Raw genomic sequence first — 17,272 nt, forward strand, 5'->3', positions numbered from 1 at the left:
GATGCATGAAAGCTCCAAACCACATATTTTGTCACCTTTCCCAGACTAGAATAATTTAAGGATAAAATTCCACATACTGGAGTCTTTTCTACTTTTTATATTTCAATTCATGTATACAAACACATGAAACTTAAACATGTGGGATATCTCATGGCCAATCAGCATTCAAGCTGAATGAACTGGACCAATCAATACACAGAATGAATTATCTTATTCTTTATCTTCAACTACACGTGTAGAGAGAGAGAGAGAGAGAGAGAGAGAGAGAGAGAGAGAGAGAGAGAGAGAGAGATTATGTGAAGTGGAAGCAAATTTACATGTTGGCTTGGTTCAATAAAAGAAAAGGAAAAGGAAAGAACTTTATATTTATATTTATTTCATGCTCTATATGATTCATATAATATGATCATTACCTTGAGAATGAAGAAAATAGGTATAGAAAACAGACAAAGGTCATGGAGTCAAAGACAAGACGACCAACTATCTCTCTCATAGCAGGTCCCTCTCCAAACCGTTTTCTACTCAGACCCATCAACCAACCTCTCTCTCACACATACACACACACACACACACTCTCTCTCTCTCTCTTCCCTATATTGTAAGCAAACCCCACAACCATCACCATCATCATCACCATCATCATTCCCCCCATATGAAGCCTTCTGTCTCTCTTTTTTCTCTATAAAGTCATCACAGATTTACATCAAACCAGTTGGGAGAGAATAAGACATCAAAAATATTAATTGGCTCATCAGAGAAGCCAACCTCTCTTTCTCTCTCTCTCTCTCTCTCTCTCTCTCTCTCTCTCTTTCTCTCTCATCACAATGAGGAAGCCAGAGCCCTCAGCAGCAGCGGCAAAGAACAACAACAATAATTCCAACAACACCAGTAAGCTGAGAAAGGGTTTGTGGTCACCAGAAGAGGATGACAAGCTGATGAGCTACATGATCAACAATGGCCAAGGCTGCTGGAGCGATGTAGCCAGAAATGCTGGCCTGCAGAGGTGTGGCAAGAGTTGCAGGCTGCGTTGGATCAACTACCTGAGGCCTGACCTGAAACGAGGCGCCTTTTCCCCCCAAGAAGAAGAACTCATCATCCATTTACATTCTCTCCTTGGAAACAGGTTTTGATTCATTTCCTACCCCTTTTACTTTTACGATCTGTTTGATTTTGAATTCATGCATAAATATATGATATGTTGCTTGGTGTCACTTTCCATAACACTTATGTATTATTGTGATTTTTTTTATTTTTTTTATAATCTTTTTTTGGCAGCTGCATGTTGTTGTGGTTGTTGTGGTTGTTGAATTAACTAAAAATGTTCTTCTCCCTAAGACAAGCAAGAGAGTTTCAGCTGGAATAATCTCTACATTAAATCTTTTGTTTGAAAGAGTAAACATTAAGATTTAAGAAAAAATGACGTCATACAATAATGAGAAGGCTGATGTGACAAGTTTAATTAGGGAAGTTGTTGAAAATATATAAAAATTCCTATTTTAATAGTCATTGAAGTTTTGGAGTCTCTCCACTCCAATATTTCAACATGCTAGTAGAGCAAATTTTGACCACGTACATTCATAAACTGTACATATAACACATGTACATATCACCCAAATTTCGCTACATTGACTTGTAGAAAGGTGATCAAAAAATACTTATGTCTCATATACTCCAACAAAAGTACCTTTGGATGACACATAATATACGGTTTTGCATGCTTTGCATCGATTAAACAAATACTTTTTACTTGTTCTTTCTTTATTCCGTTTTAATCTAATCTAAAATTACGGGGAGGAGGATTCGAACTCGGGTGTAGAGTGAGAAGCACATCCGATCTATCCAACTTAGCTAAGCCCATATATGTGCACTTTTTCATTGTTACTAATACGGATCATATACATAGATAACTACATCTACATGCATACACACATATATGCATATGCCAAGCTTTACTTATGTCAAACTTTGACTATAATGGTAATATAGAAACTATTAATTTTTTGGAATATATGTAAGTTGAAAAGGATTGGTCTTATATGGCGTATATTATTCTGTTTGAGTTAAAGACACTCAATTCCCATATTGTTTTAAAATATTAGAGGCCATGCAAATTAACCATGTATTAATATATAACTCAGTTTGTCTTCTTCAATAGATTCCTACCTGCTCTGGGCAGCTGTGGTTAAATTAATAAAGAAACTTGTACCGCAATGTAATGTCTACATCTCTGTATCTCGAGTCGAAGACACTCAAAATCTTTTTGTGTTTTAAGTTAGGAAGGCATGCAAGTCATGCATTATTAGGCATCAAACCACTTTAGTTGAAACCGACTTTATTTATTTTTATTTGTTTTTTGTTTGTATGTAGGTGGTCACAAATTGCAGCACGCTTGCCAGGGAGAACTGACAATGAAATAAAAATTTCTGGAATTCAACAATAAAGAAAAGGCTAAAGAATTTGTCATCCTCTAATGCCTCACCGAACACAAGCGATTCATCCTCGGAGCCTAAAGATCATCATGCTATGCTGGCAGGAGGGTTCATTCCTGGCCAAGAACATGGCATGATGCCTCTTTACATGGATTCATCACCGTCGTTGATGCAGTCTACGGTCCTCAACCACATGTTCGATCCGTTGCCTATGCTCGATCACGCCGGCCTAACCTTGCCCGGCGGTGCAGGTGGATACTACAATGCCACCCCATGCACCACACAAATCAATGGAGTTGGAGGTGATTGCTGTTTTGGAGACAATGGAGTGTTTGGGGTTGGTGGGGGTGTTGACATTGGGGTAGAAGGAGAGATATTTGTTCCTGCCCTAGAGTGTGTGAGCACTGAAGATCAAAATCTTAAAACTGAACCCATCTATGATCATAGGAACACCACTAATGGCAATTACTACAATAATATAAATAGTATCACCAACACTAATTACAATAACAATATTAAAGTTGAGAATATTGGGGTGGGAAATTACTATGATGACCAGGAAGAGCTAACAATGGGGGAGTGGGACTTGGAGGATCTGATGAAGGATGTTTCTTCTGCCTCCTTTCCTTTTCTTGACCATCGAAGTTGAATCATTGCCTTCCAATATTTTCCAACGATCTTTTTTCTTTTCTATCTCTTTTTTCTTCACATACTTCTTGATTTATTTTCATTTTTCAATCATTTGAGATCCTCCTTTCGTTCCAGAAGACTTTCTAGTCATAGAATCAAGTAAAAAAAACAGTGTTTTCTTTCTACTTGTATTACAACCTGGTATAAGAAGACCTAGATGAAGTGGTGGGAATGGGGCTGAAATAAAGGTCACACTTGCGTATATATAAAGTGACCGGCTGGGGCAGTTTTGTATGGCGCTGAGAAGCTTCAATGGTGTCATACTTGTGAAGGAAGATGTGAATAGCTCATAAAGGTAGGGAGAGAGATACATGAAGATTAATTAATAATAATTAGTTGGTATATAACAGATATGAATTGTAGTTATTATGAGATATGTACAAAAAGAATGGCTGGTGGAATTTTGTTTTCAGTGGGAGATAAGTAGGTTGTACTACACATTTGATATAATAGACTTCTGTCCTCTCTCTCTCTCTCTCTCTCTCTCAATTATCTTTTTTGACAAATTTAAGCTATATATATTCTAAATCACTCGAATGTAGTGGGAGGGGATCAAATTCGATCAAGTGCAATGAGACAGGCACACTGCTTTAGCCAACGGGTAACGAAGTTATCACCGTTGATGAAAGAGTAATTAGTAAGCTCTAGCTCTCATTCTAGCATGGACTTTTTTCTTCCATTATTAAATTATATTAGTTAGTTAAGCTGTATGGTTGGGTTTCTTAAGAGCAATTATACATGTTTACCAAGATGCTATGGCTTCACATAATTACTGTACCTAAAAAACAATCAATGCAAAGATAAAATTTGGCCAACTTATTCCAAGAAGTGAATAGAAAGCAACTTTAATTTGGATTTGTGATGATGGCATATACTAATTTAGTTATGCAAAAAGAAAAAGACAAGGTGACCATTTTCACTTTGAATGACAGATGATGAGATGATGAGAGTGCTTCTTATAGCTATCATTTGCCTTTAGATTTTTAACGTACCATTCGCATAACTAACATGTGTTTGTTTTTGTATTCATTATCAGGAAGCTTTTATTTTTCTTCAAAGTTGAGACTGACATATGTGTGACCGATGATTACGCCAAAGTTATTAATTTCATCTAACATGCTAAAAGATATCGTACTGTTGGACTTTATCTGCAGAAATTTATGTAATTAGTTGAGGCCAAAGATCTGTTTCCTTTTCTGTAACTAGTGTAGTGTTTGTAGTAATTGCTCTCTTAGAAAGGTTCTGAATTCAAGTCATAACATTCATGTAGTGTGTGTAAATTTAGTATGTTATCGCCTATCTTAATAGAAAATGTCTTTAAAAAAATAAAAGCTTAGAACGAGACAAAAACGAAAAAAGGAATCAGAAAAGAGAGATCATACTAAGTATCTCATAAAAATAAAAATAAAAGCTATAATTCAATAGTCTATGGCCCAACCCAACCTTATTTTAGCATATCGACCCAAACCAACTTGATGGGTCACGATTACAGTCAACGTTAGTCTATGGACGAAAACAATTTTTTGTTTTGGGCATGGGCCCTATCCAATCAGCATAGTTAGTTAGTGAACTACGTGCGTGTGTTATTCAACATTTTTCTTCTCCTTTTTGAAATTAGAGGGAAAATTTTGGCCATCGGAGGGATCTGGGATATTGCGTGTCATATTACGGTTTGAATTCTGAATTTGGGTATTTAAGAAATACAAGTTAAGGGCTTGTTTGATAACTATTTCAATTTTAGTTTTTAGTTTTCATTGTTCATTTTTTGTGCTAGAGTATAAAGGAAAAAGAGAGAGAATGGAAGTGAAAATTAGAGTGGAGATGAGATTGATAAGGAAGATGAGAGGGGAGGAGTACCAAAAGTGAAAACTAAAACTAAAAATTGAAATATATTTGAAATTGTTTTCACTTTTGTTGATAACTCATATTATCACAAGTGACTCGAGCCCCTCATAAGACAACTCCTGTATCGAACCAAGAAAAGTGAGATCAGAATGAGAGAAGAGATTGGGTGTCGAGGAACGACCCGACCACTTTGTCACCCCTATCTTAGAGATGCATTAAATGAAACAACCTGGCAGACAGGAAAAGTCAGTCGATGCGCGTCCCATCCCTAGGCAAGTGTCACTCTGCCTTTTAAATCTTTGAGAAAAGAAGTCGGTGACAAATAGGGAACATTTAATGTATCTCCCATCCTTATTCTCCTGTCACCTCGCCACTGGACCTCTGTCATAAAGTAAGGTGATCAGGAACAGAGCATTAATTACGATTCAAACTAAAGGAAGTAAAGAAAAGATTTATCCCATAAAAATATCTGGACCTCCTTCTCTCCCTCCTATAAATACCCCTCACTTATCTCCAGACAAAAATAATAAAATGACTCTACACAAAATATAAACCCTACTTCCATTCTCTCTAGCAAAGGTTAGTTTCTGACTTAACCATTGGAGAGGGTTAGACTGGAATCAACCCCAGATCCGCCCTAATTCGATATCGCTCAAGTGTGCAGATCTTCCTTTCGAAAATCATCCACACTCATGGGCCTTGCACGGGCCTAAGCCCCCCCAGATCAAGCCTAAGCTTTCCATACGAGAAGGATCCGCGGTATACATTTGGCGCCGTCTGTGGGAATTTACTTTATTTACGAACAGAAGCTACATTCCCTCTCCCATCTAAGCACCGACGCAAACGAAACCAAGTTATGTTGAGAAATCAACATCTCCAGAAGAAGGCCTTCACAAGCGCAGCTGGGAGGAATGCCCAAAGGCGAAGGAGAGAGAAGCTAATATCGCCACTTGAGAGGCCTAGAGGAAAAAATGAGTTGGATTCGAGGGGTGTCAAGGGCGTGCAGAACCTTAGCAACAACCTTGCGCACAAAATGAAATATTGCAAGAGAGTCACGCTGAGTGGCGGACGGATGCACGCACAGCAAGAACCCGAGCCGACCAGCACCAAGGACACCGACGGAGTCTTATCCTCGTTAACAGAGGCTGGAATGCCGAAGCATAACATGACCGACGCAAGAGGCATATTAAAAGAAAAGAAAGCCCGGCGAGAACGCAATAAGCGCTTGGTGGAAAACCTCCATAAGGGAAAAAACCAGGTCCACTCGGGTGAGGCTGAGGAAGAGGTCGACGACATCACCTCCCGAGCTTAGAGATCCAGTCACTGGCGAGTTGAGGAGTGTGTGGGATCGCCTTGTACAGGTCGAGAAGTCCAAAATTCTAGGGGACTAGAATCCACCAAGGAGGAGATCCTATTACGATATACTCGGGACCTGTTACAGCTCGGGTGGTGGGGAACGCAAAGGCCTCGAAAATCCCCTGTATGACGGGATGACTGACTGCACTACCACTTGGACAACTTTTGCTACGCTTATAGAGGGACGCGGTGCGAATGAAGCAACCAAATGCCGTCTGTTCCCAACGACTCTCAAAGGCCCACCATGAGTTGGTTCAAGAGACTTACCCTGAGTCCATCGGTTCCTTTGCCGAACTCGGAAGGTTTTCTTGGAAAGGTACATGATCATCTCTCGATTGGTCAGTATATCGCAAATGACCTGTCCACAGTTAGACATCGGTCGGATGAAAATCTTAGGGACTACATCACCCAGTTCAATAATGAATACGCACGCTGCGAAGGATGCGATGAGGCTATCGCGCACAACGCGCTGATGGGTGGACTCGGGTGACTTCTATTTTTCCCTTACCAGGAACCCTCTAGAAACATACAAAGACCTCCTTCGTGAGGCCATATGCTACTCCCCAGCCGAGCAGTTGAACCTAGCAAGAAAGGCCAACACAGGATCGGTGTCGGAGGCCCATGCGTCATACCAGCCCAGGGATAAGAGGCCCAACGACTATGCCTATGATTGGTCGGCAAAAAGGAAAAAAAGGAGAGTTGGGGTCCATAGCCCAGAAACACGAGGTCGGGCGAAAAGGACAACCAGAGACAAATTATACCCCTCCAAACAGGTCGAAGAGAGACATCTTCTCAGTTATATCCAACGAGCTTCCTAGCCCAGCAAAAAGGAAATTTCCTTATCGGGGAAGGAAAGACGACAACAAATATTGCAAATATCATGGTGACTACGGTCATCACACGGACGACTGTTACTAGTTGAACGAAGAAATAGAAGCACGATCAGACGCAGGAGACTAAAGGAGTATGTGGCGGGGAGGCAGTCCCCATGGATGCCCAGGCGAGCGACACCACCGAGAGGCCAGGGGCATCTCGAGTGTACATATCTACCATATTGGGTGGACCCACGGTGGCAGACAATTCGAATAGGGCCATAAAAATTTATGCACGGGCCTACCGATGCGGGGCCATAAAGGTCATGACTATGGGAATGACATAGAGTCCATCCACCCGACCTTCAAAGGACACAGAATCAGTCGTATTCTCCAAGGCGACATGACGGGTGTAACCTTCCCCTATCATGACCCCTTGGTTATTACGGCAAAGATCGCCCACTGCGAGGTCACTCGGGTATTTTTAGATGGAGGCAGCTCACCAACATCATCTTTCTCGGTGCCTTTAAACAGCTAGGGGTCCGTGAGGGCCTTATTGACCGATGCTGCCCAACCCTTGTAGCTTTTGGGGGAGGCCATGTGCAGCCCCTCAGCCACATGCATCTGACCCTATCTATTGGGGTATACCCAAGGCAAACTAGCATCACCACGGTCTTTGTTGTGGCGAAGTGTCTGTCGTGATACAATGTGATCCTCGGGCGCCTAGCCATTGGTGACCTGAACCTATCAATAAACATGAGAGCGTTGCTCGTTAAATTTCCCACCCACAATGGGGTCATAGTTGTGAGGGGAGACCATGAATCCGCAAGGACCTATTACGCCTCCTCGGTCAAACTGAAAACCAAACTAACCTACGAGGTGTCTTGTCTGGAGACCCATGATGCTGCTAACTCGTCCAGTTCTTCTATGAATATTGACCCAAAAGGAGAAATCAGCTCTGTGAACCCAGAGTCAGTGGAGGATCTCGAGCAGGTCGGGCACTTGCCGAGTTTCAGATCGACTTTACAGATCGACACCCAACTTACGCCGGCTGTTCGCCAGGAACTGATCAGGTTCTTGAAAGAGAATACGACATCTTTGCATCGTCCTATGAGGATATGCACGGCATTAGCCTGATGTGATCACCCACCGCCTCAAGTATTGATCCACAGTACCACCCCGTCCGCTAGAAGCGTCGGGCGTATGATGCCGTCCATTATGCCGCAATGAAAACAGAGGTGGACAAGTTACAACGGAATAACTTCATCCGCCCTGTAGATTATCCTTGATAGTTGTCCAATGCTGTCATGGTCCTGAAGACAGAGGATAAATGGAGAATGTGTGTCGATTTCACCAATCTTAACAAGGTTTGCCCTAAAGGTAGCTTCCCCCTACCTAGGATCGACCAGCTTGTTGATGCCACTGTAGGGCACAAATTGCTCAGCTTCATAGATGTCTACTCATGACACAACCAGATCCTCATGCATCCAGCTGACCAGGATAGTACATCATTTATTATTGATCGGGGTACGTACTGTTATCAAGTCATGCCATTTGGCCTCAAAAACGCGGGGGCTACCTATCAATGATTGGTTAACCACATGTTTGTCGACCAGATAAGCAAAAACATGGATTTTTATGTCGGCGACATGCTGGTAAAGAGTATCCATGCCGATCAGCACATCGCTGACCTTTTTGTCTCTTTCGCGATCTTACGGAAATATGACATGAAATTAAATCCCACTAAATGCGTATTCGGGTCGGCTCGGGGAAGTTCTTAAGGTTTCTGGTTAGCCACAGGGGCATTGAGGCTAACTCGGAAAAGATCCGCTCTCATCGAATGACTCACCAGACGTCGGAAAGAAGTCCAGAGCCTAATCGGGCACGTAACGGCGCTGAACCGATTCATCTCCAAAGCTACTGACCGGTGCCTCCCTTTCTTCAAATCACTCAAAGAAAACAAAAAGGTGGTCGATTAGACACCCGAATGTGCTATGGAATTTGAAAGTTTGAAGGTACATATGGGACAAGCTCCCATCCTATCAAAACCTGAGGTCGGGGATATTCTGTCCTTATATCTCTGTCTCCTTATCGGTTGTCAGCTCGGTGCTGACCAAAGACTAGAATAACATCCAGCACCTAGTCTACTACGTAAGCAAGGCATTGATGGATACAGAAACACAGTACCCAACAATTGAGAAACTAGCTCTGGCTTTGATCGTCTCAACTCGGAAGTTACGCCCCTACTTCCAAGCCCACTCCAACCTAGTCTTTATTGATCAGCCACTCAACTTGGTCCTGAGGAAACCCGAGACCTCCTGAACGTCTCGTCAAATGGTAGGTAAAGCTGGGTGAATTTGATATGGCCTACCGACCATGCACAGCCATGAAGGCACAGGCCACCACCGAATTTATCTCCGAATTCACGACATTCGTGATACAACTCCAGCATGCCAAGGGCGGTGGAACTAATCCCACTCCAATTCGGCCTGGCATAGAAGACATCTTACTCACCAACCCGCCCCAGCTATGATGGACCCTATTTGTTGATGGTGTGTCCAACTTATAAGGATGCGGCACAGGCCTTGTTTTAATTTCCTCAGGTGGAATCACGGTGGAGTACGCTCTGCAGTTTCTGTTCGAGCATCAAATAACGAGACTGAGTACGAGGCATTTCTTGTCGGCTTACATTTGGCAAAAGAGTTGGGGGCTGAGCACATTACTATCCATAGTGACTCCCAACTGGTGGTTAATCAGTCACCGATGAATACCAGACTCGGGAGCCGCATATAACTGCCTATGTTTAGAAGGTCAAGGAGCTCATCTCTTGCTTCCGCTCGCACTCCATCACCCAGATCCGCGGCCGAGAATGCCCCAGCAGACTCATGGCCGGGCTCACCTCGGCTCCCGATATTGAGCTCACCAGAAACATCCTTATTGAGTACCTTGCCGAAAAAAGCATAAACCAACTGGATGGCACCACCATGGCCATCGATCAGGCGCCCACCTGGATGACCCCGATATGGACCTTCTTGACCAATAGTGCTCTTCCCCAAGACAAGGTCCAAGCTCGGCAGGTCCGAACCAGAGCCACGCGCTATGTTCTTGTCAACTAGCAATTATACAAGTGATGACACTCCTTGCCCCTGCTATTGTGTATTACCCCCGAGAAGGGCATCAAGACCCTTCGAGAAATCCATGAAGGCATTTGTGGTGATCATGCTGTAGCCCTGTCTATGGCACACAAGGTAGTCTGTTGAGGATACTTCTGGTCGACCATAACCGTCGACTCCAAGCACTTCGCCAAATCGTGCCGTCCTTGTCAATTCTTCGCCAACATACCTCACCAACCACCTGAGCGCCTCACCACCATGACCAGCCCTTGACCATTTACACAGTGGGGGCTGGACTTAATTGGGCCTATACCTAAAGAGAAAGGGCAGATCACTCATGCGGTTGTAGCTGTTGATTACTTCACTAAGTGGGCCGAGGTGGAGCCATTAGCCACCATCACGGCCGTGAAGGTGCAGAGTTTAGTATGGAAGAATATTGTCTACCATTTCGGTATCCCTCACATTATCATCACGGATAATGGGAAGCAGTTCGGCTGCAAACAATTTCGCAATTTCTGCTCGACCTTAAAATCCATCTTTGATTTTCTTCTCCAGCACACCCGCAATCCAACAGTCAGGTCGAGGCAGTGAACAAACTTCTCAAATGGACGCTCAAGAAGAAGTTGGGGGCTAAGAAGGAACCTGGTTGAAACTCCTACCGAGTTCCTCGGGCCTACCATCTGCACCGAGCAGCTTCTACAGGAGAGACTTTGTATTCTTTAGCTTTTGGGGCCGAGGTGGTTATTCTTATTAAAGTTGGCATTCCCACACACCGGGTCGACCACTACACACTCGAGCATAATACAGAATAACTCGCCTCGGCTTGGATCTGCTAGAGGAACACCGCGTCCGGGCCGCTCTCCATCCGCCACTTATCAACAACACTTGGTATCTGCGACCGGCATGTTCGAGAGCGCAGACTTCGACCTGGCGACTGTTCTTCACAAAGTACTCCTTGGAACCAAGGATAAAATGGCCGTACTGGGGCTAATCGGGGGGCCGCATCAATCCATGACATTGTCGACTGGAACGTATCAGCTTGAACGCCTTAATGGCAAACAGTTGCCCCATTTAAGGAATGCCGAGCACTTACGAAAGTACTCCCTTAGTTAACCTAGTGTGGTCTCACCCAGATATGGACTACTTTTGTTTTTCTTCATCACCTACTATGTTTTTACCAAGCATGAGCGCAATATGGGATTACCCAAGCTAGTCATATGCTCAGCTGGAAATCATTACCCTCAAGTCGATGTAAATCTACCTTTTGTACTTAACGAACATTCCTTTCTTCTATGTTCCTGCGTCCGTGCCTTCGAGTTATTAATTATTTCGCCCTTAAGTATTGTTGTTGTTCTTTGTTTAGTTAGGACTAGCCTTTGGTTGGCTCTGCTTACATAGTTTATGCACATGCATGTTCGCCAAGTCAATTACAAAAACACACATAACGAAACAAAGCAACAAGTAAATTAATTAAAAATATCAGAAGTTAATTCAAGGGTACGCAAAGCACATCCACTTTCACCGAGCCGACCAAAAGCTACAAGTATTACAAAATATTATACAAGTATTACAAAAATACACCGAGTGCATCAATGCTAGCTCCTCTCTTGCTTCTTCAGACCAGGTCCCAACCACCTTGTGTCCTAGCTCCTCCGTCGATGGGGTCGGCTCAGTAGAAGGCATGGTTGGTTCGACTGTTGTGTCGGCTCCCTGCGTCGCCACCAGCCCGATTCGCCACCTGCACGGGCACTACCACCGTCTCTCCGTGGTCTCCCCTGCTCTGACCGACTTCCTCCGCTTCCTCATCCAGAATCCCCAATCCAGGAAGGATACTTCTCTCCAACTTTCTCAATCAGGTCAAAGTATCCCTCGACCCTCGCCCGATAAGCTTCTTCCGGTACTCTGCCGAATCGAGGTAGTCATTCACTGCATCATCATAACACGTGCGTAGTTCAGTGGCCAACGCCTCCACCTTTCACTTCACTTCATCGGCTCGGCATTCGCATGGACAAATCCTCGCCCATGACCCGCTTCTCCTCGGCGGTTTGTTCATTGTCGATAGGAGCTTGGCGCTCCTCCTCTTCTCGCCTTTAGCCAACTCGCACGAGCGACAACTTCTCTTCCACCTTGGCCTTCTCACCAATGGTTACACTCGGCGGTGAGCGTGCTCGTCTCTCTTCTGCGGTCAAATTCACGCAGGCCTTGCCACATTCTAGGCAGCAATAATGAGCTTCATGGTCGCCTGCAATGGCAAATCACTTCACAAAAGGCACGAATATGTTCGCAGAAGTATACATATAGCTTGGCCGAACATGTTACCTTCATCTGGTCCTCCAATCCGACATGGTCATCCACTCAGTATCCCATCTTCTCGGTGAACAGGCCCTCCACGACCTCCAACTTCAACATCCGCTTGCTCGCCTCGTAATACGAATTTAGCACTAGTTCTGCATCTACCCAGGGCTCTAGTGGGCCGGTCACCGAGTCTACACTTGTCCTTATTCCCGCCTCAGGCACTAATGCGTTTATTTGCTTCTTGCCCATGCCTCACCTCGGCTCTTCTTCCACTCGTCTTTTCCCCACCTCTCTTTCCAGTGGCTCATCACCGCCTTTATACCCCCGAGTTGTACCCACGACCCCACCGATTACTGGCTCCGGCCACGGACATGTGTGGGGAACTAAGAGGCTGTTGCGACCCACTAGCCGACACGCTCGATGGCCCTTTTGGCAAACTTTGTCTGTTTCGCCCGCATGCTCGGGTCATTTCGGTTTGGCCTCATCCCTACAGGAGCAGAGGTATTATGGTTGTTATGGCATTAGTATCACTTCAACACTACAAAATGAGATGACCAATCACATACTTGCTAAATCGCTTATGCTTTCACCTGCCAGTAGTATGTCCGCTGCTCTTTCAGTGCTCGGTAACACGAGCACTTGGTCGACCTTCGTGGTGTAGGCTCACTTCACCTTTATTACGAATCAACCTGTGTTAGACTCTTCTCACATATGTCATAGGTCCCATACCAAAAAAAAAAAAAACACCAACAATCGGAGACATAGGTATAGACGAGGAAGCATACAGCTGGGGGTACATGACTTAAAATAGGGATTTAGGCACCACAACCTAACCTGGCATCCAAAATAGCCTCTGTATTTTTTGTTGTCTTGGCTCCGCCCCGGGAATTCCCACGCCCGAAGGGTAAAACCAGTGTGGTTTCCACATTTTTTGCGAAGAAGGGTTGCTTTGATCATCTTCCCATCAACTGCGCTCTGGAGATAGCAAAAGCCGATCTGATGCAGGCTCCTCTTCAATAGGAAGCAGTGTAGCATTTGGTTTATGGTTTATGGTTGGCTCATTCTCTACGGGTGCTCTCAGCCTCACACTGCTCGGAATGGCATACTCCTCTCTCAGCTATTCCAGCTTTTGTTGTGTCATCGTGCTCCAATGTTTATTCGCTAACCATCCTTCTTCCGCCTCGTCTATACTTGTATCTCCTTCTTCTGACTCACCATGGCCACACTGGCTCCCTTTATCGCCTTCCCCCCACTTCCTTCTCCAGCACCTCTTTGGTACTCAAAATTCCCACCTAGCCCAATGGGCATATCCCCACCCATCTGATCGGCTGCTTTGAACATCTGCTCTACCATCTCCTCATCCTCCCTTTCATCTCTAAAAGCTAATCCGCTGCTCGACGTTTCTTGCAAGTTAGATAGGTCTGATCGGCTCGACATTCCTTCTATAGCTCCCCACACTTCAAACACAATCACATATGGGCAGGGACGAAATCTCAGCATCAAATCATACCAAAACAAGCAAAAATGACATGGAATTTTGGGAAAACACGAAGGAAGAGGAAGGAAAGAATAAAAATGAAGAAAAAGACGACACTTACTAGAGCAATTCCTTTGCCTTCCTTCATCCAAATGAATGGCCTAGTACACAGTTGATCGGAGGAACTCTCGCAGCAGCAGCAATGGCAAACAGACAGGACAGACGACGGCCTTTTCTTCCATTTATATAAACCACCCGATCATCTCCACCATCCATGCTTCGCCCACTCCAGCTCTGATGGTTACACGTGGCCACGTCGGACAGCTATCAGTTGAAGCGACGGAAATGTATCGACGCAACCCTTCGAACCCATCTCTTATCAAAGACCATTAAATGCTTCTCCGTTCAGCTGTCTCCCTTGTGCCATGTCACATCTACTCCAATACCTTGCATTTTTAAAACTGGCGCCATAACGCTGATATTCCAAGGAGCCTACTCGACTGTGGATTTTGGTGGTTACATCACCCGACCCCAGATAAAGGTATCACGAAGGGCTCGGCTCATAATAAAAGAAGGAAAAACCAAAACAAACTCCTCACACAAGGTCGGCTCCTTGAGTTGAAGAGTTGGGGGGGCTACTGTTGATAACTCATATTATCACAAGTGAGCCGAGCCCCTCGGAAGACAACTCCTGTATCGAGCCAAGAAAACTGAGATCATAATGAGAGAAGTGATCGGGTGTCTAGGAACGACCCGACCACTTTGTCACCCTATCTTAGAGATGCATTAAATGAAACAACCTGGCAGACAGGAAAAGTCAGTCAATACGCGTCCCATCCTTAGGCAGGTGTCGCTCTGCCTTTTAAATCTCTGAGAAAAGAAGTCGGTGACAAATAGGGAACATTTAATGTATCTCCCATCCTTATTCACTTGTCACCTCGCCACCCGACCCCTGTCATAAAGTAAGGTGATCAAGAATAGAGCATTAATTACGATTCAAACTAAGGGAAGTAAAGAAAAGATCTATCCCATAAAAATATCTGGACCTCCCTCTCTCCCTCCTATAAGTACCCTTCACTTATCTCCAGACAAAGATAATAAAATGACTCTACACAAAATATAAACCCTACTTCCATTCTCTCTAGCAAAGGTTAGTTTCTGACTTAACCATCATAGAGGGTTAGACTGGAATCAACCCCAGTCTGCCCTAATTCGATATCGTTCGAAGTGTGCAGATCTTCCTTCGAAATCATCCACACTCGTGGGCCTTGCACGGGCCCAAGCCCCCTCCCTCCCAGATTGAGCTCAAGCTTTCCATACGAGAAGTATCCACGGTTTACAACTTTCAAGTTTTTATTTTCATTTTTGTTACTACACCCTCCCATCCTCTCTCTCAATCTCATCCACACTCCCATTCTCACTCTCATTTTCCTCTATACTCTAGAACAAGAAATGAAAACTAAAAAAGTAAAAATGAAATGGTTATCAAACGGGCCCTATCTTTAAAAATTGAGTGGGCTGGGCATGTTTAAGAATAGAGAGAAGATAACAAGAAGACACACCGAACTTGATATTAATTCAAATCAAATGCATCATTTTTTCCTAAAAAAAAAAAATCAAGCAAAATGACATGACACAATGTATTAACTACATGTCATTGAGTCATATGAAGTGTACCATTTCATATCAGTTCATTTTGTGATTAAGTGCACTAATAGTTCTTGAGGCCAAAAAAATATCAAGGAAGGTCCATGCATATTTTTGGTCCAATACATTATTGTGCTATAAAGAAAACCTAGCTAGGCTACGATGATGCCTATCAAATAAGGCTACGAAGTGCCTATGCAAGCTTTGATATTTGCACTATGCCAAGCAAGACTACAATTTGGCATGTGAGGAGGTCATGGTACAGGTATACCAATTTCACATGCCTGAGCTCCCACTGCTTTCTTAAGCATTATCTAATACAACCTTAATCCACTACAATACAACATAGCTTGAGTATAAACATGCAACACCAAGCGTCTCCCTTAGTACCCATCCACACCATAACCCACTCACCTAGCCCTATGCATGTATATGGCTTGGGCCCGCTTAAGCTTGTCAGGTGGTTCTCCCATGTGGATTTCCTTTACTTCTAACTGTTGGAAACAAGTTGTTTCCAGCGCCTTCCTTTACTCTTTGGAAATATTGGTGCTCTCTTTTATCCACTAGAAACAAGACGTTTCTAGCACCTCCTTTTACCTATTAGTAATAAAGGATCTTCCCTTGGCTGCTGCAAAGCATCCTAACAACCATCACTCTCCTTTTGGTTGCTTCATGCAGCTAGCAACCATCGACTCCTTCCTTGACATAAGCCTCACCTCAAGCATAATCCCAAGCTACTCCTTCATCCTCCCACCTCTAGAACTCATAAATCTCTCTTGTTACATAGCTACAAACTACATAGCCTTAAAAGTCTCAAGCTTTTCTTTCCATAACCTTGCTACCCTTAAACACAATAGTTGGAGCCTCAAGCTTCAAACTCATTTTAGAGAGCCATGCACCTAGGCTCAATCATCCATATATGCCATACCCACTGCCGAAACTCGCACTTTCTTTCTCTTCTCAAATATGTGAATCATCATGCCACAGCTTCAGTTCAAATCTCAGTTAAAGAAAATCTGAGTTGTCGTAAGCCACAACTCAAGTTATGTCTTCCATCACTATAGCAAAAACTTCATTCACCATCAAAATCTCTTAAAAGTCCTCATCCTATACTTAACCATAGCCAACAGCAAGCAAAGAACAAACATTCTCATTTGCTAAACTTATGGGTCTTTAGCACCCACAACTCATGCCCCTCATGCCAAGCCTTTTTCTAATTCTGTTTCAAGCACTGAATCTCATTTCCATTTCCAACTCAATGAGCTAATGAGGAGTCCAAACAAAGCACTCCCTAAAATCCACTCTCTTTTGAAGTGTTTTAGGTCTAATTCTTGAACTCATGTAAAGGGGCAACATTACCCACTTGCTCTTTGTAGCAGCCCAGTCCATCTGCAGCTACTGAAACAAAAAAGCCCCAACAATAGTTTATTAACATTAGTAGAATGAGCATAAATAATGTATTAATGCAAATCATATTCTATAGATTACAAAGAATGAATGTAAGAATTGCATACCTTTATTTCTATTTTTGGCAATAGCTCATAGAAGAGTGCCTTTGTATTTACTAGTGGGTGCGGTCCGGTTTGGTACGGTTTCCATCTCAAATTG

The 17,272-nt window shown here is 43.7% G+C and overlaps 1 protein-coding gene across 1 annotated transcript; it reads left to right on the top strand.

The window, feature by feature from the left end:
* The first annotated feature begins 727 nt into the window (after nt 1-727).
* LOC103326827 (transcription factor MYB46) lies at nt 728-3,594 on the top strand. Its single transcript, XM_008229075.3, is given in 3 exon segments — nt 728-1,123; nt 2,368-2,411; nt 2,414-3,594. Coding segments are annotated over 3 exon segments (1,008 nt in total). The 5' UTR covers nt 728-824; the 3' UTR covers nt 3,079-3,594.
* The last annotated feature ends 13,678 nt before the right edge of the window (nt 3,595-17,272 follow it).

The sequence above is a fragment of the Prunus mume genome, linkage group LG3 (genome assembly GCF_029339155.1).
Source record: "Prunus mume cultivar Tortuosa linkage group LG3, ASM2933915v1, whole genome shotgun sequence".
NCBI lineage: Eukaryota > Viridiplantae > Streptophyta > Magnoliopsida > Rosales > Rosaceae > Prunus > Prunus mume.